The sequence below is a fragment of the Pristiophorus japonicus genome, chromosome 7, assembly GCF_044704955.1.
Source record: "Pristiophorus japonicus isolate sPriJap1 chromosome 7, sPriJap1.hap1, whole genome shotgun sequence".
NCBI lineage: Eukaryota > Metazoa > Chordata > Chondrichthyes > Pristiophoridae > Pristiophorus > Pristiophorus japonicus.
In genome coordinates this window covers 87,544,205-87,568,269 of record NC_091983.1, presented here as the reverse complement: position 1 = coordinate 87,568,269, position 24,065 = coordinate 87,544,205, and the positions used below count along the sequence as shown (strand labels likewise).

The following is a 24,065-nucleotide window of genomic DNA, read 5'->3' as shown; positions in this document are numbered from 1 at the left end:
AAAAACATTATAGACCACATACAGCATCGAGCCACCAGGATGACACCAGAGATGAACAGCTATAGCTATGACGAGATAAGTGACAGCTGTGGCTCAGTGAGTAGCACACTTGGCTCTGAGTCAGAAGGTTGTGGGTTCAAGTCCCACTCCATGGACTTGAGCACATAAATCTAGGCTGACATTCCAGTGCTAAGGGAGCGCTGCACTGTTGGAGGTGTCGCCTTTCAGGTGAGATGTTATCCAAGGCCCCATCTGCTCTCTCAGGTATATGTAAAAGATTCCATGGCACTATTTCAAAGAAGAGCAGGGGAGTTATCTCTGGTGTTCAGGCCAATATTTATCCCTCAATCAACATAACAAAAACATTTTATCTGGTCTGTATCACATTGCTGTTTGTGGGAGCTTGCTGTGTGCATAGTGGCTGCCGCGTTCCCGACATTACAACAGTGATTACACTCCAAAAGTACTTCATTGGCTGTAAGGTGTTTTGAGATGTCTGGTGGTTGTAAAAGGTGCTATATAAATGCAAGTCTTTCCTTTACTGGGAATATTTCCACTAAAATAGGAGATTTAATGGTAGTTTTCTTTTAAATTATGAAGAGTTTTGACAGAGTGAATAGAGAAAGACTATTTCCTTTGCTTGGGCAATCAGTGACAAGGGGTCATCAATTTAAAATTGTCACTAGACAAATGAGAGAGGGGTTAGGAGAGATTTATTGACTTAGAGGGTTGTTGGAGCATGTTATTACATTTGTTACAGAGAGTAGTTGAGGCAGAGACCCTTGCACCTTTTAAGGAAAGGTAGATAAACATTTGAAATGGAGGAACATACAGAGCTATGGGCAATAAACGGGTTAGTGGCATTCGTTTTGGATTATATTAACAGAGAGCTGACACAGGCACAATGAACTTAATGGCCTCCTTCTGTACCGCAAACTTCTATGATCCTAAAGAAATTTGTGCGGCCATAATTATTGCATACCGTCCTCTGTGCTTGATTTGTCAATATGCGCTGCATGAAGCACTGCACTGGAGTGCTTAATCATAAAGTTTATCCTATTTATATGTAGGGACTGTACCGCATTGAAAGAATGAAGGAGGATATATCTATATTGAGTAATTCAACAATTCTATTCCCTAAACCTAGCAACTGTCAGTAGAATTTTTTATTGCAGGTACAAATTCTATTTTGTTATATATATACACATGTCGAAACCTGTCAGTTTTGTTAGCATGTGATGTCACATGATGTCTCAACACTCTACCCTGTCCATTGTGTAAAAATAGGAAAAATCACTTGCGGTTTTGGTAGAGATTTTGACCCTATCATTCATTTGCTCCAAATTAAGGGCCAGTGGTGTCTCTATTGTTGCTTTAGAGTTAATTAGGAGTCTTTATATTTTGAGATAGAGATTTAGGTAGGATTAGATGCCTCAAGTTAGTAGGAATTATTTGTGGGGGAATGGAGAATTTAGCTAGAAGTAGCAATAGTAGGATATGAGGACAATGTTGTAAAACTTCAGTATTTGCTCTCCTTTCAAATGAAATCGAAAGACATGAGGATATGTATGATGAGTACAGCATGGATCAAATCATTTGGTTCCACTTTTGTTAAACATTGAGACTGTTATTTTTTCAATATAACTGATAAGATTTGACCAGCATAGGTTTTAATATATTGATATCCTTAGATTTTCATTTGATTACCTTTGGGGTTCAGAAAAAAACATTTTCACCCATAGTATATCATCTCTCTCAGAAGTCTAAATGTCCACGACAGTTATCTGCAGGTTTAATGTGCCAAATAATTTTTCTAACTCCACACTTTTTCATGTCTTATTGCCTTGTGTTTGAGTTCTGGCTGATTGGCCTTGCATCAAATCCAAATCCCAACTCTAAGCCAGTTAATCATTCCAAAAGCAAGAACTATCAATTCAATTTGTAGCTTGGTGCTATAAGAACAATTTCTAAAATAAATTATTTTTTAGTTTTAAAAGGTTAGACCACAATTTTTCATCATGCAAGATATTGCATTGCACTTCATGTAAATTGTTAAAGGAACCAGAAATATGTTTGGTATGTATTTGAAATGCAGTTAAATGCAATTGCTAATAGCTATGTTGCAGAAATGTATGGTGGGATAGTGAATGATTGCTCAGCATAGAGGGGTATGAGCCGTGCAATGGTATCATTACCCCCTGACATAGATGTCTGACATCTTCTCTCCTGTCATGAAAGCATCATCTTCAAGAACAACGTCATCAGTGTTCCAAATAATAACACGCAGTTCATAACTGGTTAACAACAAAAGCAACAAACAAAGAGGAATTAGAAAAAAACACACTTCACGACCCCAACACAGGTCACACATTTGTACATACCCCCTGACAAAAATGTCACTAGATTTCTCTCCAGTGAAGTAATCATCGTCTTCCAAGATAACCTCATCTGTATTCCAAACTATCACTCTAAGCTCATATCTGGCAGGGAGGAAGGAAGACAAGGTGAGATGCTAAGGTACAAATAATACTGAACGCATAACACACCTGTTGCATTCTCTCCAGTCAGTGTTAACTTTGCACACACAATAGAGCTTCCATTGTTTTCAATGCAAATAAAAAGTAATGACGGATTTCTTGCACAGAAGTACCAAAGGGGACAAAGTAAGAATTGTGAAACTAAAATAGGGTGTGCTACAAAAAGATTATCAAAGTGCCCCTATTATGAACTCTGCTGATTTCTTGTAACCACTATCATATAGTACTTAACTACTCTGCTTATTACATCATATTCTTATTACCCCATAAGTTCCATGTTTTGGCCTTCTTAAAATTACACTTACATTTATTATTGAAAAAGAGAACAACTTAATTTTAAAAATATTCAGATACTGGGCAGTCCAGTAACTACAATGCTAGAGCAATGATCTCTCAGCTGAGGACCAAAGATCAAATTCCAATTTTGGCTCATGTTTACAATTAGGATGAATTTGCTAATCATGAATAAATCATTGAGGAAGCGAGGGGATAAAACAACTGGGGAACAATTATTTCTGCATTAATAAAGCACATTCCCTTGCGGGTAAACCAGGAAGTAGCATTCGTAATAATCCTGGACCAATCAACGTGCTGAACTGTTTCATCCACCCAGCAGAACAGGATTCCATGAATTGTAGTTCACAAATATTTGGTGGGGAAATAGGGAAAAAATACAGAGTAAAGAATCTGAAATTATTACCTTTATAAATTTATTGTGTTGCCTGGTGATAATATGTTGTCTGAACTATTAAGCTTTTGAGTCAAAAACACCTGGAAGACTCTTAGGGGTAATTTTCTGGCTTTGTGCTCCTGACTTTGTGCTCCTGCCATCGCTGCAGGGAATGTATATTAGTAAACATAATTTAAATGGCCAGAAGCTCATGTGACGCTGGTGCTTGAATTTCGATATATGCTTCCAATGGCTTAGGCCCCCCATTGGGTCCCTGAAGTCTGACAATTGCCCCTACAACATAGATTAAACCTGCTATGTTTAGTTAGGCTCAATTTTAGTCTTGCTTATTGGGCTTTACAATGACAGCAAAAGTCTCAAAAATGACAGCACAGGAAGCAGTCAATAACAGTAAGATTGGCGATCTGTTTTGGCTGGTAATTTTTCAGTGGCCTGTGCTTATGCTTCCTCCAAGCAAAATTTATAAAATTAGTCCCGAAGACTCTGCTAATCTTTTGCCGTGGACTTGGGTCCAACAGACAGATGGTTGTAAGTTTAATTTAAGATGCATAACTGGGAATGAAACATTTGGAATTTGGAGTCAGTGCTTGTAAAACTCAGGCAGCCAAAGCTAAAGCACCACATTGCAACACATCAGCTTCTACTTCCTACCCTAAACTAGAAAATCAGGGATTGCTGGTGCAAACAATCCCTGGACCATCTTTATATCAGCTATCTTATCCTTGTACTAAATCATCAGTAAATGGAATTTTTAAGTGTATTTTTTGAAATCCACAACCTTTGTTGCTATGACTATAGACCTAAATGGCAGGATGCGCAAGATGGCTACATATACACATGGTTCAGAACAAAATATTCAAGTTATGGGAAACGATGGTGCAGGTTCAGAGAGGAATTCATTTTTTTTAAATCATGCGCAGTGCCATTTACAAAAGAATAGACAGGGACAACTGTAACCAAAATGTCAGAACTGGACTGAAAGCAGATCTCTTTGAATAGATCCAAAGTTAGTTGAGTTAAGCTACAATGGGTGGAGAATACACTCATCCCTATTCTAAACAGCTGATTTCTATCGCTTGCGTCTTGTTTGGATTCAAACCAAGTTCTGAGAAATGAAGAGATCGTAGTCAGGATTTTGCTTGTGAGCATACTGGTACCAAAAATATTTTCAGTTGGTAAGTTTATTGTTCCAATATCCAAATTAAAGAGAATGGAACTTCTATCCCAACAGAGAATGCAGACAGGCTGAAATCTGCCCCAGTTCAAATCACATGGGGGGAATTGTAACTCCAAAAAGTAGGTGGGTTGGGATCGGATGGGAGGTTAAAGTATAAAAAAAGGTGAATCCCAACTCCAACCCACTCACTTCCGGGTTTAACAGAGGCAGGATGGGGGGCGAGCAGCCAAGCCGTTCCCAGGAGGTGGGTTGCACTTTAAATCTGTTAATGAGGCTGACAGCCTTGATTTAGCCTGCTGTGCAGGTTTAACTGTGGCTGGCCAGGGACCCTGGGCCTTGGGATCCCGTCGGCTGCAGCGAGGCAAGCACAACTTTGGGGAGCAGGTCTTGTGGGTCTGGAGGAACAGGAGTGCTTCCCTCTGGTCCCCCCACGCTCTCCCACCATCAGACCACGCTGCCCCTGGGGTCGGAGGGACCCCCCCCTCCCGCATTATGATCAGCACCTCCCCGCTTTCTTCCCCCCCACACTGAGTTAGGAACACCCCCACACCCCCCAGGGATCGGACCCTCCCCTGAAACCCCCACCCCATCGTGGTCAGGGCTTGCACCTACCTGGTCCTGCGGCCTCCTGTCCAGTGCACCCGCCTGACTGGAAGCCAGCCTGTCAATCAGGCTGACCTCTGGGTGGAGAACCTGCCGGTGATGTCACACACATGACTGGGCCCTCCACTCCTGGCGGGTCTAAACTTCAAAATTCCGCCCATGGTTGCAATCACAGGAGGAACATATTTAAAAATATATAATAAGCAGCGCTGTGCTAAGGGTGCTATCTTCCTCCTCTAATCACCTGGATTACTTTATGTGGTGTGGAGAGGAAATTGGCTACAAGTTGAACCTCCCTTATACGGAACCCTGGGACTTGGCGTGTTCTGGAAAAGGGATTTTTCTGGACGAAGGGTGGTCACGTTAAACTGGATTTTATAGGTACTGAGCAAGGGGGATATCGGGGCTGGCTGGCTTGGGGCTGGGAGTGCGGCAGAGAGATCATGGGGGTATGGGAGTGCGGTGGATCGCAGGGTCAGGCCAGCGATTGTGGGAGTCGGCAGTGAAGAAGGACTTCAATTTGTTCATGTTGGAGTTCTGCGCATGTACCACCCAGTGGCCGGGAATGGTTCCAGACGAGGGGTGATTCCGGATAAAGGAATTCTGGATAAGGGAGGTTCAACCTGTATTAACATATTCTGTCATGGTCTGTGCTTTTGATTCTACTCCTGTTCTCTCTCATTCTCTTACTCATCCCCTTCAATTTGAAAAAAAGATGCTTTGAGATGAGGATACCAGGGAAATAAAAGAATGTTGTGAGTGATTAGAAATTAAGATAGACAAGAACTAATTCTGTTCAAGTGGAGCCTGAAGTGTAATTCACTGAGCGGCTGGTATACAACAATGTTAATATATTGATGTCAGAAACCTTTGTGTTCAAATGACAATTTGGGCTTTTCTGGAGACAAATGTATTAGTTACTTCAGTATCAACAAAAAAACCCAGAATATTGTAAAGGTAAATTGCATTGGTAAAATATGTGTAAATAGAACAGTTGTACTGAATTAAATTTGTTGCATTGCACAACACTAATAATATAAGAATACTTTACTTCTTTGGTTTCCGTGGTGCAATATCAATTGCTGCTCCTGGTGCAGGCATGTCCTTTGGAAACATGTCAACAAACATTTCTATGCGACCCTGAAAATTGCGTAAAAAAGGAATTTCAAATTAATTATTCGTAGTTGTTTGCCAAACTGCAAAATAATCCATACATTCTCCAGTGATGGGATCGGCTTTAGGGGGCATCTCGCATTAGAAAAAGGGGAGGGGGAGGTCTGTGGCAGTGGAGGCTTAAGTTATTTTTGTTGGGCTCAGAGTACTTCTGATTCTCCTGGCCCCACAAGGAAAGTAAAAAACTTATCTGTTTGGATCTCTTCTGGCCTCAAGTTCCTCTTCCCGCTTTTTTCACCTGACAGGAACGCATAGTGGCTACTCCACTCAGGCCAACAATAAGAATTGTAGTCGGCTCCGATTACACCATCGGGACCCACCATGCATATGTAAAGAAGGACCCCAACAGCTTTGGGCAGGGGTCATTGCCGCCTGCTCAGTAGAGCAGGTTAAAATTTGGAACTTGTAAGGTCCTGCTGTTTTCCGCAGCTAAGTAACCTGGGCGATTTTAATTGCCTGCCCACCAGTTGGGGAGGGTTAAAATCACCTCTCACCGATTTATAGATTGAAACGATTGTTTGCTTCAAGTGTTATTCTGCACATTTTACAACAGATAATACTTGAATAGAAAAAGTTGTCATGGTATGATACACAAAGATGGCAGTAACTTTTCCCAAAGTGTAAATGTGAGCAGAAAGGGAAAGAAGAATGGTTTTATTTTGGTTTTCTGGGCATATTCTCAGTGTTGAATAGTCTGTGATGGCTGGGTCTTTCACAACTGATTGATGTAGGTAAAATCAGCAGACTCCATAAATCAATTAGACGAATTTAGCGTAGGTCTAGACTGCTTGCTGGGACAATTCTTCACCGGTATCTTAAACCACTTAAATAACAAATGTCTTCTTTCTTCCTGTATTTTCAATGACTTCAGCCAGATCCCACTGTGTTTCCAATCTGACATAATATTAATTAAATGTCAAGGTCTGTAGAATTTAACCACATATATTCTTTATTCTTTGATAATCAAGTATTACAGTGCCTTTCATCCTCATCTCATGTTGTAGTTATGTTAATAGTACAATGTGAAGCTGTTTTTGAAAGATATTAATATTTATGTCCATTGGGCTGGATTTTTGGTTCTGTTCATTTCGGGATGGTAATGATAGCTGGGTGGTAAAGTTTGCGCCTGCAGCCACAAAATTTGCCATCTGATCCGTGTGTGCAGCGGAGCACTAAGGGAGGTGTTGCACACCTCTTTTAGGGCACAAGACCAGCTGAGCAACTGAAAATCCGTTGCTAAAGAGCTGGCCTCGGAGGGCCCTAAGAGAGGCTTCCGTGGGAAAAAAACCCACCCCACAAAACACTGGCTCTGTTCTAAGTTTCTTCGAAAGCCATATTTCTCTGCAAGAAATCTAAGCTAAAGCTTGGAGCTGAGCCAGGTTTCATATTAGGTTTAGACTCCTGAATAAGTGAATTGAGACCATCCCATAAATAGCAATCAAACATCAGACTCAGCTATACTGATATACACACTGAGGGGTGATTTTGCTAGACCGTGTGCCTGGTGTAAAGTCTTGCCTGCTGGGGGTGCATATCTGAAATTTAGGTGTACACTGTCCACGATTTTCCAATTTATTCTGATTTAGAAAATCCATAGTCAATGGCCCTCCAATTTTTGATATGCACTCCTGATAGACAAGGCTCCTGCTGGGAGCACGCTTATAAAATGACCCCATACAGTCTTTACCAGCATCTTCTTCTTGCCCTATTTTCTGTACCTGCTCAATGCCTGGTTTCTCAGGGTTTAGCAGAGGCCTGGTTTCCACATGTTCAGGAATCAACTTGCAGCCAACGCGTGGGATCCCCTCCCAATGCTGTAGAACAATCAGGGACAAGTGTTCGTCGGTCTCTTTCTTTAACCCTGATTTGGAGAAATATAAAACATCAGTCAAGTTAAAATGACTACTTTTCCAAACATTGGTTCTGAAAATTCTTCAGGGGTAAATTTATGAGGCTGCATTGGTGGTGAAGAGCCTCACCTGGCTGTTGCGCATACTATGACAGTGGAATATATGTCAATCTATCCTTATTAAAAATAAAATAGAAACATAGAAACATAGAAAATAGGTGCAGGAGTAGGCCATTCGGCCCTTCGAGCCTGCACTGCCATTCAATGAGTTCATGGCTGAACATGCAACTTCAGTACCCCATTCCTGCTTTCTCGCCATAACCCTTGATCCCCCTAGTAGTAAGGACTTCATCTAACTCCTTTTTGAATATATTTAGTGAATTGGCCTCAACAACTTTCTGTGGTAGAGAATTCCACAGGTTCACCACTCTCTGGGTGAAGAAGTTTCTCCTCATCTCGGTCCTAAATGGCTTACCCCTTATCCTTAGACTGTGACCCCTGGTTCTGGGGTTAAAACAATAACATTTCCCAAATGAAAATATTTTCACATGCACAACACAGAAAATATATATTTGCAGGGTCCAGGACTTTTGCACTCTTTCTTCTCCTACACTTTACTAGCTATCATGATTGCACCATTAATTCAGAATAATCTGTATTACAACTCTAAAGCTTCAAATTTCATGGCGCTGAAATGAAGCACTGGGGGTGTATGGATACTTATGGTATTGGTGTTAAATTCCGTCCTTCACTATTTTAGTAGAAGTGCTAACCTGGTTAAAATAAATAGACGAACACCTTTTCTAAAACAGCAAGATGAGAAACTTAGTTGAATGTCTTAGTAATAGCCCATGGCCCAATTTCAGGAATGATATGTTAAACAGTGCTACATAATCACCATTATTTCCATAAAACATAAACAAAATACTGCAGAGGCTGGAAATCTGGAATAAAAACAGAAAATGCTGGAAACACTCAGCAGGTCAGGCAGCATCTGTCGAGAGAGAAACAGAGTTAACATTTCAGGTCGATGACCTTTCATCAGAACTGGAAGATGTCAGAGAGGAACAGCTTTCAAGCAATTGCAGAGCCTGGGAAAAGGGGGGAATGGATAGAACAAAAGGGAAAGGACCTTGCTAAGGTGGTGGGCAGAAGCGATTAAATGACCAAACTATTATTTTCATACCATTTTCATCCTCAATCTCTGTTGGCCCTGTAAAGACTCTATTAGCGACCTTCACTCTTCCTCCTGGTCCGAAATGAGGTCCATCTACTTTGCCTTCTTTGCAGAGTTTGGTCAGCATCTGTGTAGGTTTCACAGGATCTCTCCAGATATTGTACCCATGACTGTGTAAGGAAGAACACATCAGTAAACATTGCTGGCTGGATGTCCAACAGCTATGTAATGCAACAAATTGAAGACATGGTTCCATTGCAATTCTGATCTCAGTCACCTCATGACATATTGTATTAATTCTCCAGAGGACTTCTAGGGGGGAATTTCCCCCTTCTTTGAGGCCTGTTACCACCTCTAAGAGGTGGTAATGGGGCGGTAAGGCCAATCCGCCGGGGGCAGGTGGTCGGGCCGATCCATCCGCAATTACCCCCGGGGCGGAGGAAACGGGTATCCGCCCTGCCTGACAATCCGACCCCTTGTCAGCCAGTCGCCGACCCCTTTTTCGCCCCGCAGGGGAAATTGCCCCGCAGGAGCACAGCCGCCACTGGTCGGTGCCCCCAACAGCTTCGCGTGATGGGAAGCTGCCAGCGGCTGGGCGGTGCAGCCGCCCTTAAAGGGGAGGGCGCACTGTCGTGGCCGCCATTTTGTTTTAATTGTTGGCTGACACTTGAGTCGGCCTGACAATGGTGGCCGCAGGTTTGGCCGGGCTGTCAACAGGCAGCCCGGCACCCCCTCTTGGGTACCGGGCCGCTGGCCTGGCTGATGGCCCAGTGGGCTCGACGTAGGCCTCGCAGTGTCCCTGCCCTTCAAGTGAAGGGGAGTGATGTTGCAGTGAAGGGCACTGAAGGGAGGCCCAAATTCATAAAATAAAACAATCCTCTGCCACTCCTGCACATTGTGCCTGCAACACACTGCCACCCCTGTCGCCATTCCACCTCTTCACTGGCTGCCCCTTTTCCCCTCCCTACCTCATGACAAAAGATCCTGGCCTGGCCCTTACCACTCCCAGCCCATTGTGTGCTATACACTGGGAGCACCATCAAAATATTAGAATGGACTGATCTCATTCCCCTGTAGGTGTGCAGAGCACCTGAACAGGGCAGCCCAGTGCAGGGACCTGCATTATTGCCCCTCAAATTCTGAGACAGTTAATGGGCAGATGCAATGACTGTGAAACTGGGCAGAACTCTAGCAGTACAGTTGTTCCTTATTTCTTGCCCCGCAACTATTTTAGATCAATTCCTACTGGAGACGAGCACCCATCTCTTTAAGTGACACAACAGGACACCCATCCATTGTGAAAGACTGGAAACTTTGGGGGCATCTTGCAGTCATTTCAAGAGGGCAGGGTGGGGCAGAGGTTGAACTGCACCAAAGATAAACAGACTTTATTTATCTTCTCTGACTTAAGCTCCAAATGGAGGGGCCTAATTTACTGCCTGAAATTTCTCAGGCGGCTGATGCACCCACCTAATTCAGGTTGAAACCTCATAAATATATTCAAATTGGAATCCTATCATTCAGATTGTAGCCCAATGCTGTTTTGGCTGCTTACTCAGCAGGGTAACTGCCGCGGATGTCCAGCTCAATGAAACCTGGCCGACACCCAGTGTAGGCCCTGTAAGCTAAGTATAATATTTATCTTTGTGGGGCCCAGAGGGCAGGAGTGCTTCTCCGGGCCCACAAAGAAACTTGAGCTGCTGCCACCCTTAGTTCCCGGCTTCTCACCCACAAAGCCCTCCTGAATGCTTCCCCCCGGTGACTTATCTGACTGCCAGCCTGGCCACCTGACCTTCATAGGCCCAAAGCCAGCAAGCTACTCTGGATGTCCATTTTTGGCAGGCAGTTGGATGGCAGGATGTTCATGAGTGCTGGCTGTTAAAATGGAACGGTTTCCCACAGCAGGTCCTGGGCAGGTGGCCAGTGTGTCCTGCCGGCTTCCTGCTTGGGAGTTAAAAATTTCCCTTTTGGGAAGTCATTGTCCTATATTTTCACTGTATGTAATATTACACAGCAGAACCCAGCAATCGATAAAAGTAAAATTAAGTCTCTCTCAGTAGACAGGAACATTAACACCCATTAATGCAACAGAAACTAATGGTGATTTCAAATATATATTAATTAAATTGAATGAAATGTTAAATTACTTACATGGAATATTGCTGTGCAATGCCACACGTTGCTCTGTGTTTGCTGTAGTAGCGATTCTCTAAGTCTAGTTTGGTTTCTCCAATTAGATCATCTGTACCCACTAAATCCCAGTCATATATAGCCACCGTCAGCATGGACTCCATTGGAAATGTGGCTTCAATGTCAAAAGACCTGGTTGAGCAGATAAAGTCATATAATGTAACTGACTGAAGTAATAAGTGGTATTTAGAATTCCAATGTTTGGATGACAACTGGTTGGTATAAACACACTTCCTTTATGCAAATGAAACCACACCCTATAATATCTGTTCAGAGATGCAAGGGAACATATTCTGGAATGTTGCTGTTGGAAGTGTGGTAGGGTGGAACTTTAGTCTGCTGCTTAGCTTCTGCCAGGGTCCTGTCCCAAACCCCCAGGGATAGGGCCAATTCCTACTGGAGACAAGCACCCATGCACCCATCTCTTTAGTGATACAACAGGGCACCCACCCATTGCGACAACTGGAAACTTAGGAGGCATCCTGCAGTCATTTCAAGAGAGGGGGGGGGGTGTGGTGGGCAGAGGCTGGACTGCGCCAAAGATAAACAGACTTTACTTACCTTCTCTGACTTAGGCTCCAAATGGAGGGGCCTAATTTACAACCTGAATTTATTACAACATTTATGCCTAGTTTCAACAGATGTCGGTACTATCAAGGGTGCATCTGGGTGGTATTCATTGACTAACCCAGACTCTGGCACCTCCCTCAAACTGTCACTAGGTTGTAATTGGGATCGGCAAAAATAGCCTCACCCCTCCCTCTTGCTTGGCATTTCCTGTGTTTTGAGTAACGAGGCAGAAACTGGTTGATACGCCACAATTATCAAAGTCATTGTTTTCTCTAACACAGCTATAGATTTAATGACAATACAGGATCATAAAATCATAGAATCTCACATTACAGAAGGAGGCCATTTGAGCTGTGTCGGCTCGTTGAAAGAACTATCCAAAATGTCCCACTCAAAAATCCATGGGACCGAAATTCAGGGTCTCAGAAAGACCCATTACTGCCCGTTTGCGGCGGCCATGTGGTGGAATCCCGTGGCCGCCTCTTTGTGGTCAACTGGCCGCCCGACCCAAATTAATTTTTCGACGTGGACCCAATTCCACCCCGATGCAGATGACCGCAGCAAGCGCGTCATCAAAATGTGCACCCCCGCTCTCCCTCACCTTAAAAATACACCGACCAAAATTTAGGTAAAAAAATCGTTACCCCGCTGCACGGTGCCCCCGACAACTTTTTCTGGCGGTGCACCTTCTCCTCACTGTGGGGAGGGCCCATTACCGGAGCTGCCATGTCATTATTTTTGCCAGCCAACTTCCCGATTGTCCAGCAAAATAGTGCCCATGGGTTCAGCCGGGCCGCCAACGGGATGCCTGACACCCCCTTTTGGGTGCCAGTCCACTGGCCCAGTCAAAACCCTCCTTGGTGGCCCAGTGGCCGAAGATATAAAATGACGGATTCTCTCCCCTTTAACGGAGGGGGGAGACGTGGTGACGCACACGTGTTGTGATGTCACCACCGCTCCGCCGCTGATTGACAGCGGCGGAGTCCTGATCCCAACCCAAATTCAGCCCCTCAGCCTGCCTTACTGCCGAACTCCCGCCCCCACTATGACCGATTTCCGGTCCAACGTCAAAAAAAACGCTAAGTGGCGAAAATCAACCGAGAGGCTGCCTCAATGAAGCCAGCGGAAAAAAACTTTTTAAAAAATGGTAGGTGCGCCAGCTTTCTTGCGGCCCTGAATTTCGGCTCCCATGTGTCTTATTGAAGTGACAGCATAGGGTGCTATGTGTGACAAAATCAAAGATCTGTTTAAAAAGAATGGATTTATGGTTTTGTTACCTGAACACAGAAAACCTTCCTTCGTATTTGATGGACTCATCAACAGGACTTACTTGCCAAAGACAGGATTGAGTTGCTTGGAGATGTAGTTCTCCTTGTCTTTGATTTCTGTTTTGCCTAGTTTTATGACAATGTATGGATCTGCTTTTCCATTGATATCAGCTGGATGCAGCTCTGTGGCCTAAACAGTTAAACCAAAAAAATAAGTATCAACAAGTCCAAGAGAATTTAGCCAGTTGAAATTTGGCGAATGACCAAGAATTATAATAAATGAGCTTAAATATTGGAATTCAAACACAGGAAATGAGAAATAAAGGATATTGACTGGATGTTCTGCTACAACTATAGATGTTATTAACTTAATTTTAGATGAAGAAATAGTATTTAATATTTAAGCAATCACTATTAAAATATTTAGATTGCTTTATTAAAAAAATCTGTCTGGAATGTCCACCGGGCTTCTCCCATCATTTGGAAAAGCAAAATTCAGCCAGGCAGAGTTAGCATGGATTTATGAAGGGGAAGTCATGTTTGACAAATTTGCTGGAATTCTTTGAGGATGTAACAAACAGGGTGGATAAAGGGGAACCAGTGGATGTGGTGTATTTGGACTTCCAGAAGACATTTGACAAGATGCCACATAAAAGGTTACTGCACAAGATAAAAGTTCACGGGGTTGGGGGTAATATATTAGCAAGGATAGAGGATTGGCTAACTAACAGAAAACAGAGAGTCGGGATAAATGGTTCATTCTCTGGTTGGCAATCAATAACTAGTGGGGTGCCGCAGGGATTAGTGCTGGGACCCCAACTATTTACAGTCTATATTAACGACTTGGAAGAAGGGACCGAGTGTAACGTAGACAAATTTGCTGACGATACAAAGATGGGAGGAAAAGCAATGTGTGAGAAGAACTCAAAATATCTGCAAAAGGACATAGACAGGCTAAGTGAGTGGGCAAAAATTTGGCAGATGGAGTATAATGTTGGAAAGTATGAGATCATGCACTTTGGCAGAAAAAAATCAAAGAGCAAGTTATTGTTTAAATGGAGAAAAATTGCATAATGCTGCAGTACAATGGGACCTGGTGGTACTTGTGCATGAAACACAAAAGGATAGTATACGGGTACAGCAAGTGATCAGGAAGGCCAATGGAATCTTGGCCTTTATTGCAAAGGGGATGGAATATAAAAGCAGGGAAGTCTTGCTACAGTTATACAGGGTATTGGTGAGGCCACACCTGGAATACTGCGTGCAGTTTTGGTTTCCATATTTACAAAAAGATATACTTGCTTTGGAGGTAGTTCAGAGAAGGTTCAGTAGGTTGATTCCGGAGATGAGGGGGTTGACTTATGAGGAAAGGTTGAGTAGGTTGGGCATCTACTCATTGGAATTCAGAAGAATGAGAGGTGATCTATCGAAATGTATAAGTTTATGAGAGGGCTTGATAAGGTGGATGCCAGGAGGATGTTTCCACTGATAGGGGAGACTACAACTAGAGGCAAAATCTTAGAATAAGGGGCTGCCATTTAAAACTGAAATGAGGAGAAATTTCTTCTCTCAAAGGGTTGTAAATCTGTGGAATTCGCTGCCTCAGTGAGCTGTGGAGGCTGGGTCATTGAATAAATTTAAGATCGAAATAGACCGTTTCTTAAACGATAAGGGGATAAGAGTTTATGGGGAGCGGGCAAGGAAGTGAACCTGAGTCTATGACCGGATCAACCATGATTGTATTAAATGGCGGAGCAGGCTCGAGGGGCTGTATGGCCTACTCCTGCTCCTATTTCTTATGTTCTTGTGTTCTTCTAACTTTGGTGGAAACCCTGGGGAAACAATGTATATAACTGGTCCTGCAGAGTCTCTGCTGATCTTATTGAGTGGCCTACTTCAGCTCCTATTTCTTATGTTCTTATGTTCCCCTGAGGATACAGCAGAGATCAGAGACACCCCGCAGGGCTTCAGTTTACAGTGCTTTGTGGTTAGAGGTCAGAAGCAAAAGATCTGGGCCTCAGTGAAGGAAATACTTCACTATTTTATTTGAAGCACTTGTAAATGTCTCCTCGTATAAAATTACAATTTATTGAGTAACCAGATATGTCCCAATTTTCCTGATTATCTGGAGTGCCCCACAGTCATGGGTTGCTTCACATCACCATATCTGGCTGGGAGAACTGGGAGACCAGGATGCCTGGAATTAAAATTGCAGTGTTACTGGACTACCACTATGTTAAGGATAAAAACACCTTGTGAATCATATCTCTCAACCTGCAAAGTTTTGAAAGGATGGAATTCAGTTTGACACATGGGATGGAAGCAAGATTTTCTGTGCAATCAGCAAATCTGCTGTTTTTAGGAGTTTTGCATGTTGCTACCGTTTTTCACAACAGTCCTGTTTAGTATCAGTTAAGTCAATTCAATTAATCAATTTAAACAAGATAAAACACTGAAAAATTTCTGAAAGAAAGAATTACCAGTTTGGATGAAAAGTTCAAGTTTTCTGGCTATAATGAATACAGGTACAATGTCCGAAATCCAGAATCCTCAGGACCAAGTTCGTGCCGGTTTTTGGGTTTTTCCGGATATCAGACAAGAAAATCAGTAGTCTGAAATCCGGAATCCTCGGGACCAAATCCGTGCCTGATTTCGGATTTTGACGGATTTCGGACCTTGCCGCCCGCCGATCCTTCGCTCCTCGCCACTCGGCGAAATATCCAGTTTTTGGATAATTCCGGTTTTCGGAATTCCGGATTCGGGACGTTGCACCTGTGCCTACAAAAATGAAACACAGCACCTTTTCTTTGACTTGGTTGCTCATCACTTACCCTTACTACGTACACTCTGACTAAAACATTGACGAGATCATTGCTCGGGATACCCTGGAACATTCCAAATGTAGGTTCATAACCTGCTTCTCGGGCGATATCATCTGCTAGAGGTATTTTGTATACACAGACGGAGCCCTGTATTGTATTTTTAAAAACAAATTCACAGATGACACAATACTGATAATAAAACTGTTCAATCATACAGGTGAGTTAATATATTAAAATCTATATTAACTTATCAATCAAGGCTTTATAAGCCCAGTTACTTGATGCCAGTTGCTGGTAAGCAATTTTATTTGCAAAAGCTGACTGAAATAATGATTTTAGTTATTTTTATTTAAAGTAAGGGTGTATTCCACCAATTATTGAATAATCTTAAATGTTATAAAGAGCGAATACCTCTACACATCTTGATGCCCAACGCTTTCTCTACTGTGAAATCAAAGTTCCACCATAAAAATGGTGTCACATCAGCAGATGACATAGAAACATAGAAACATACAAAATAGGTGCAGGAGTAGGCCATTCGGCCCTTCAAGCCTGCACCACCATTCAATATGATCATGGCTGATCATTCCCTCAGTACCACTTTCCAGCTTTCTCTCCATACCCTTTAATCCACTTAGCCGTAAGGACCATATCTAACTCCCTCTTGAATATATCCAATGAACTGGCATCAACAACTTTCTGTGGTAGAGAATTCCACAGGTTCACAACTCTCTGAGTGAAGAAGTTTCTCCTCATCTCGGTCCTAAATTGTTTACCCCTTATCCTTAGACTGTGACCCCTGGTTCTGGACTTCTCCAACATTGGGAACATTCTTCCTACATCTAACCTGTCCAATCCCGTCAGAATTTTATGTTTCTATGAGATCCCCTCTCATTCTTCTAAATTCTAGTGAATATAAGCCGAGTCGATCCAGTCTTTCTTCATATGTCAGTCCAGCCACCCCGGGAATCAGTCTGATGAACCTGTGCTGCACTCCCTCAATAGCAAGAATGTCCTTTCTCAGATTAGGAGACCAAAACTGTACACAATATTCAAGGTATGGCCTCACCAAGGCCCTATACAACTGCAGTAAGACCTCCCTGATCCTATACTCAAATCCTCTCGCTATGAAGGCCAACATGCCATTTGCCTTCTTCACCGCCTACTGTACCTGCATGCTAACTTTCAATGACTGATGTACCATGGCACCCAGGTCTCGTTGCACCTGCCCTTTTACTAATCTGCCACCATTCAGATAATATTCTTCCTTCCTGTTTTTGCCACCAAAGTGGATAACCTCACATTTATCTACATTATACTGCATCTACCATGCATTTGCCCACTCACCTAACCTGTCCAAGTCACTCTGCAGCCTCTTAGCATCCTTCTCACAGCTCACACTGCCACCCAGCTTAGTGTCATCTGCAAACTTGAAGATATTACATTCAATTCCTTCATCTAAATCATTAATGTATATTGTAAATAACTGGGGTCCCAGCACTGAGCCTTGCGGTACCCCACTAGTCACTGCCTGCCATTCTGAAAAGGACCCGTTTATTCCTACTCTTTGCTTGCTGTCTGCCAACCAGTTCTCTATCCTCATCAATGCATTAACCCAATAACAAGTGCTTTAATTTTGCACACTAATCTCTTGTGTGGGACCTTGTCAAAAGCCTTTTGAAAGTCCAAATACACCATATCTACTGGTTCTCCCTTGTCCATTCTACTAGTTACATCCTCAAAAAATTCTAGAAGATTTGTCAAGCATGATTTCCCTTTTATAAATTCATGCTGACTTGGACCGATCCCGTCACTGCTTTCCAAATGTGTTCTATTACATCTTTAATAATTGACTCCAACATTTTCCCCACTACCGATGTCAGGCTAACCGGTCTATAATTCCCCGTTTTCTCTCTCCCTCCTTTTTTAAAAAGTGGGGTTACATTAGCTACCCTCCAGTCCATAGGAACTGATCCAGAGTCTATAGAATGTTGGAAAATGACCACCAATGCATCCACTATTTCTAAGGCCACTTCCTTAAGTACTCTGGGATGCAGATTATTAGACCCTGGGGATTTATCAGCCTTCAATCCCATCAATTTCCCTAACACAATTTCCTGACTAATAAGGATTTCCTTCAGTTCCTCCTTCTCGCTAGACTCTCGGTCCCCTAGTATTTCTGGAAGGTTATTTGTGTCTTCCTTAGTGAAGACAGAACCAAAGTATTTGTTCAATTGGTCTGCCATTTCTTTGTTCCTCATTATAAATTCATCTGATTCTGACTGCAAGGGACCTACATTTGTCTTCACTAATCCTTTTCTCTTCATATATCTATAAAAGCTTTTGCAGTCAGTGTTTATGTTCCCTGCAAGCTTACTCTCATACTCTATTTTCCCCCTCCTAATTAAATCTTTTGTCCTCCTCTGCTGAATTCTAAATTTCTCCCAGTCCTCAAGTTTGCTGCTTTTTCTGTCCAATTTATATGCCTCTTCCTTGGATTTAACACTTTCCCTAATTTTCCTTGTTAGCCACAGTTGAGCCACCTTCCCCATTTTGTTTTTACGCCAGACAGGCGTACAATTGTTGAAGTTCATCCATGTGATCTTTAAATGTCTGCCATTGTCTATCCACCGTCAACCCTTTAAGTATCATTCGCCAGTCTATCCTAGCCAATTCACGTCTCATACCATCGAAGTTACCTTTCTTTAAGTTCAGGACCCTAGTCTCTGAATTAACTGTGTCACTCTCCATATTAATGAAGAATTTTACCATATTATGGTCACTCTTCTCCAAGGGGCCTCGCACAACAAGATTGCTAATTAATCCTCCCTCATTACACAACACCCAGTGTAGGATGGCCAGCTATCTAGTTGGTTCCTCGACATATCGGTCTAGAAAACCATCCCGTATACTCTCCAGGAAATCCTCCTCCACCGCATTGCTACCAGTTTGGTTAGCCCAATCTATATGTAGATTAAAGTCACCCATGATAACTGCTGTACCCTTATTGCATACATCCCTAATTTCCTGTTTGATTCCATCCCCAACCTCACTACTACTGTTTGGTGGTCTGTACACAACTCCCACTAGCGTTTTCTGCCCTTTGGTGTTCCGCAACTCTACCCATACAGATTCCACATCATCCAAGCTAATGTCCTTCCTTACTATTGCGTTATTTCCCTCTTTAATCAGCAACGCTACCCTACCTCCTTTTCCTTTCTGTCTATCCTTCCTGAATATTGAATACCTCTGGGTGTTGAGTTCCGAGCCTTGGTCACCCTGGAGCCATGTCTCCGTAATCCCAATTACATCATATCCATTAACAGCTATCTGCGCAGTTAATTCATCCATCTTATTATGAATGCTCCTCGCATTGAGACACAGAGCCTTCAGGCTTGTTTTTTTGACACTCTTTGTCCTTTTAGAATTATCTTGTACTGTGGCCCTTTTTGATTTTTGCCTTTGATTTCTCTGCCCTCCACTTTTCCTTATCTCCTTTCTACCTTTTGCTTCTGCCCCCATTTTAGTTTCCTCTGTTTCCCTGCATAGATTCCCATCCTCCTGCCATAATAGTTTCAACCCTCCCCAACAGCACTAGCAAATGCTCCCCCTAGGACATCTCCTAGGACCTACACATGCTTTCCAATTTTTTATTTTGTTGCGAACTAACTAAACAACCAACTATTGAAGCATATTGTACATGACAGTGATATATATATATTTGCCTCTCCCAGGAGATCACATGACTGTGTCATGATGCTCTGGCCATCATGGGTGTGGGGCAGGTTTGATGAACCAGCTAGTCTTTTCCTGCTTGTCATATTCGTATGTTTGTATGTATGTATTGATTTCACTTGGTTAAATTCATATCCAGTTCTCACAGGACAATGTCCCAAACAATTGCATTATTTAGGTTCCTTCGGCTGGATTTTTGGTTCTGTTCATTTCGGGGCGGTAATGGCGGCAGGGCGGTAAAGTTTGCGCCCGGGAACAGTTTGTGCCTCAGTCAGCAAAATTCATCAGCTGGGCCCTGAGTGCAGGGCGAAGCGCTAAGGGAGGCGTCACACACTTCTTTTAGCATGCTAGACCAGTTGAGCAAGTGAAAATCCTGAGCTAAACAGCCGGCCTCTGAGCACTATAAGAGAGGACTGTGGGTGGGAAAAGCCCCCTGAAAAAAAGCACTAAAAACATTCCCAATAAATAACTCACGCCACCACAACATAAATCGCGAAAGAAATAAAATAAAAACCAATCACACTTACGTGAGGTCGACATTACTTACCTCACTGCGGCCGCTACAGTTTGGACTGCCAGCTTTCACAGGTGGTCACAGAATGCTATGGATCGGGCGGCTGCCAAAAATTGAGCCGGTGTCGCATCCAGGGGTGTTGCACACTGGCTCGCCTCTTCCGGGCGGTAATACTCCGCACCCTGTCAAAACCGGTACCCAATGACCCGGCGGGGCACTGGAATCTGGCCACCCGCCCGGCAGAGCTTACCGGCACCATGGTGGCCCTCTGGGACACTAACAGGGGTGGCAGAGACTGAAAATCCAGCCCTTTATATTTCAGAAAATGCTACATTGGCATTATTGCATTGTTGCAAGATCTACAATAGCTAAACCTCCTCCACAGATGCGCAAGCCATGTGCCTTGTATGTTCCAAAACCGCATGGACATTTTTCAAGAAAGTCTTCTCCAACGGTGACCTTGATGAGTAGCCCCGTCATGATGTCAAAACTGAGGTCACGGTTTCTTTCTGATACTGTATTGCTGCAGGATTAGATACAGCTGATTGATGTAAAAATTCGGCGAAAACATCAACAGCAAAAGCATAAACTTTTGGACATACTTTTGGACTTTAAGTTTTGGAACTTGGCTGTTACTTCACAAGGCAGCCTGATGTGGGACAGGTCCAAACATGTCCCACAGGAATACACATCAGTTGGGCAGGAATCGATGGCTGAAATGGCAGGGAGATGGTTGATGGGGAGGGCCCTTTGTCATGTAATCAGTGAGCGATCAAGAAGATTGGTCAGTGCTCAAGATACAAAGGAAGCTTTTCAAGCACCCAGATTTGTTGGAGCCTTATCGACGAAACAGCCCAGTAACAAAGGAACAAGCCGAAGCCATGATTTTGCTCTTTTAGTTGTACTGCCTCAGGTGAAGGACAGTTGAACTTTTGGCATGAGAAGAAGCATTTTGCAAGTATAAGACTGGCAGGTCTCGGCTGCCATCTCTCTCTCTCCTCTTCGACGCTTATTTGCTTCATTCAACGCACAAGGACTGAGCACTCCGTCTGGGACAGAGAGAAGAAACACCATCTACAAGCAAAGAGAGCCTCGCTAGTTTGACTGGGAAGCTGACCTTGAGACTGGACTTGAATACCACAGATTGGTACAGAACCAGAAGATACGCCTCATTGGGAGAAACAGCAAGTAAGCCAGAGAGGTAATTGGTGAGCATTTATCCCAGCCCATACATCTTTAAGACCACTGCGTAGTGTGAAGGGGTGTCGTGTGTCCCAACCAAGCCTTAGGAGTTTAGTGGGGAGGTTTTCTGCAAGGATCATAAGTACGCACAATTCTGTTGGACAGATTCGGTAGTGCACTTTTGAATCCGAGCAGGGGTGTTTTAGTCGTGGGTACTTCACGTTAGAGGCCTGTTCAGATGGGCCAGGGTTGTGTGTTGTACTGTGTTTGTTTGTTTTACATCAGCAGGGTGTGTTTTACTGGGTGCAGGTGTGTGCTTTAACTTGAATAAAAGCATTGTGACGGTTGAGACCGAAAGACCTGGCTATAACTGTGTATTTCTGTTCACCACAATAATTCCAGTGTCTAGAACTGTTGTAAGGGGGGGTGATTCGAAACCACCAAGGGCAAAACCACTTACATTGACAAATTTATATACTTCTGATTATGCTCATATTATGCAATCTAAAAACAATATTTTTCTGGTAATTCAATTACTAATAACTTACACTAGATCTGAGGGACCTGGGGGTCCTTGTGCATGAATCCCAAATAGTTAGTTTGCAGGTTCAGCAGGTAATCAGGAAGGCGAATGGAATGTTGGCCTTCATTGCGAGAGGGATGGTGTACAAAAGCAGGGAGGTTCTGCTGCAACTGTACAGGGTATTGGTGAGGCCGCACCTGGAGTACTGCGTGCAGTTTTGGTCACCTTACTTAAGGAAGGATATACTAGCTTTGGAGGGGGTACAGAGACGATTCACTAGGCTGATTCCGGAGATGAGGGGGTTACTTTATGATGATAGATTGAGTAGGCTGGGTCTTTACTCGTTGGAGTTCAGAAGGATGAGGGGTGATCTTATCGAAACATTTAAAATAATGAAAGGGATAGACAAGATAGAGGCAGAGAGGTTGTTTCCACTGGTCGGGGAGACTAGAACTAGGGAGCACAGCCTCTATTTAAAACCAAGTTGAGAAGGAATTTCTTCTCCCAGAGGGTTGTGAATCTGTGGAATTCTCTGCCCAAGGAAGCAGTTGAGGCTAGCTCATTGAATGTATTCAAATCACAGATAGATAGATTTTTAACCAATAAGGGAATTAAGGGTTATGGGGAGCGGGCGGGTAAGTGGAGCTGAGTCCACGGCCAGATCAGCCATGATCTTGTTGAATGGCGAAGCAGGCTCGAGGGGCTAGATTGCCTACTCCTATTCCTAATTCTTATGTTCTTATGTTATCTCTCAGTCTTACATGGCAAACAAAACTGTAACTTTATCGTAATACTTTATTGAACATTAAAGTTTGTTCTCTTGAGGATGTTTCTTATGTTCTCCTAAATGAAAACCTATTTTACGAACAAAGCACTTTTTGTCAAGTTTCCCATGTGCACAATTAACACAAGCTTGAGGAATTAGTGACAAATACATATTGGCCATAAATTGCGGCCTCTCTAGGTGTGTATAATGCGCGCACGCGCCCGAAGAGGTCCCACAAGTTCCGGGATTAAGCGCACAAAGCACATGCGTCGAAAGTCGGCACTAGCGAACTGTCAAAATTTCTTTTGACAGTTCCAATGCATCCCCGGAAGAAGGGTCTTTGCGGGCAGAGATTTAGGCTATTTGCCCAACTCCTGACCAGCAACTGTCCTTAAAATTCTTATGTTTGGCATAAGCAGCCGTAAGGCCTGCTTTTCCCAGCGTAAGTGTTTTAAAGGATAGAAAAATTAAATTTTATCACTAACTTTTATAGTAAAAACCCTATCCATTAAGGCAAGTTTATTTTTAACTCTATTAAAACATTTTCAAAAAATATATTTTTTTCTTAAACATTTAGGGCTAGAAGCTCCATTTTTGTGCTTATCAGCCAAAAATGGGCTTATTTCCGGCGCGGGTGTTGAAAAAAAAAAGGTTTTCTGATCACCGGCTTCTCGCCCACTCTCAAAACACCTAGTTTCCATTTTTGAAAATGGGCGTCACCGTGCGTGATCTGAAATAGGTGTTAGCATTACATTTTTTTGACCTTCTGCCGTAAAGTGTGGCCACCCTTAGCAACGGCATGGCAATGCTCGATTCCCGCGATTCAGGAGGTCAAGGGTCATCATGACATGCGCAGGAGAGGAGACAGAGAGAGAGGGAGCTCAGAGGCACTGAAAGCGTGTGTGGCTGTGGTGTGTGCTTGTTTGGCTGTTGTGGGAGGAACAATGGAGATTCACCAGCAGCAAAAAGCCCATTAAGCAACAAGAACATAGTTGGCACCGAGTTTTTGTTCAACAAATAAGATATAACATAGAAGGGATGGAGCAGGACCTGGAGCTGGTAGCCATGAACACTGGTGGCAGAGGGCTCCCAGTGGTCCCAGAGCGCTGCACTGCACCCCAAGGTGCCGCACCCCCATTGCCAACCACATGTGAGAGCCAGCAGCAACATTTTGCTTAAGGCTCGGAACACGTTCCCACCACGGGACCGTTCTCTCCTGTATCCGTCCAAGCAACGCTTCAGCCGTCACCGCCCCCACCCCCCCGCCCCACAATGAAGCATTGCCTGA

General features: G+C 43.3%; 1 protein-coding gene across 5 annotated transcripts in view; it reads right to left on the bottom strand.

The window, feature by feature from the left end:
* Positions 1-24,065, bottom strand: part of otofa (otoferlin a) — a 655,153-nt gene that overhangs the window by 42,231 nt on the left and 588,857 nt on the right. For all 5 annotated transcript variants that reach the window (XM_070884403.1, XM_070884404.1, XM_070884402.1 and 2 more), the window contains 7 exons: positions 16,067-16,204; positions 13,298-13,425; positions 11,359-11,529; positions 9,217-9,377; positions 7,900-8,042; positions 6,060-6,148; positions 2,382-2,480 (listed from right to left, as the gene is read on the bottom strand). In XM_070884403.1, the coding sequence (XP_070740504.1) occupies positions 2,382-2,480; positions 6,060-6,148; positions 7,900-8,042; positions 9,217-9,377; positions 11,359-11,529; positions 13,298-13,425; positions 16,067-16,204 (929 nt within the window). The remainder of the gene's footprint in view (positions 1-2,381; positions 2,481-6,059; positions 6,149-7,899; positions 8,043-9,216; positions 9,378-11,358; positions 11,530-13,297; positions 13,426-16,066; positions 16,205-24,065) is intronic.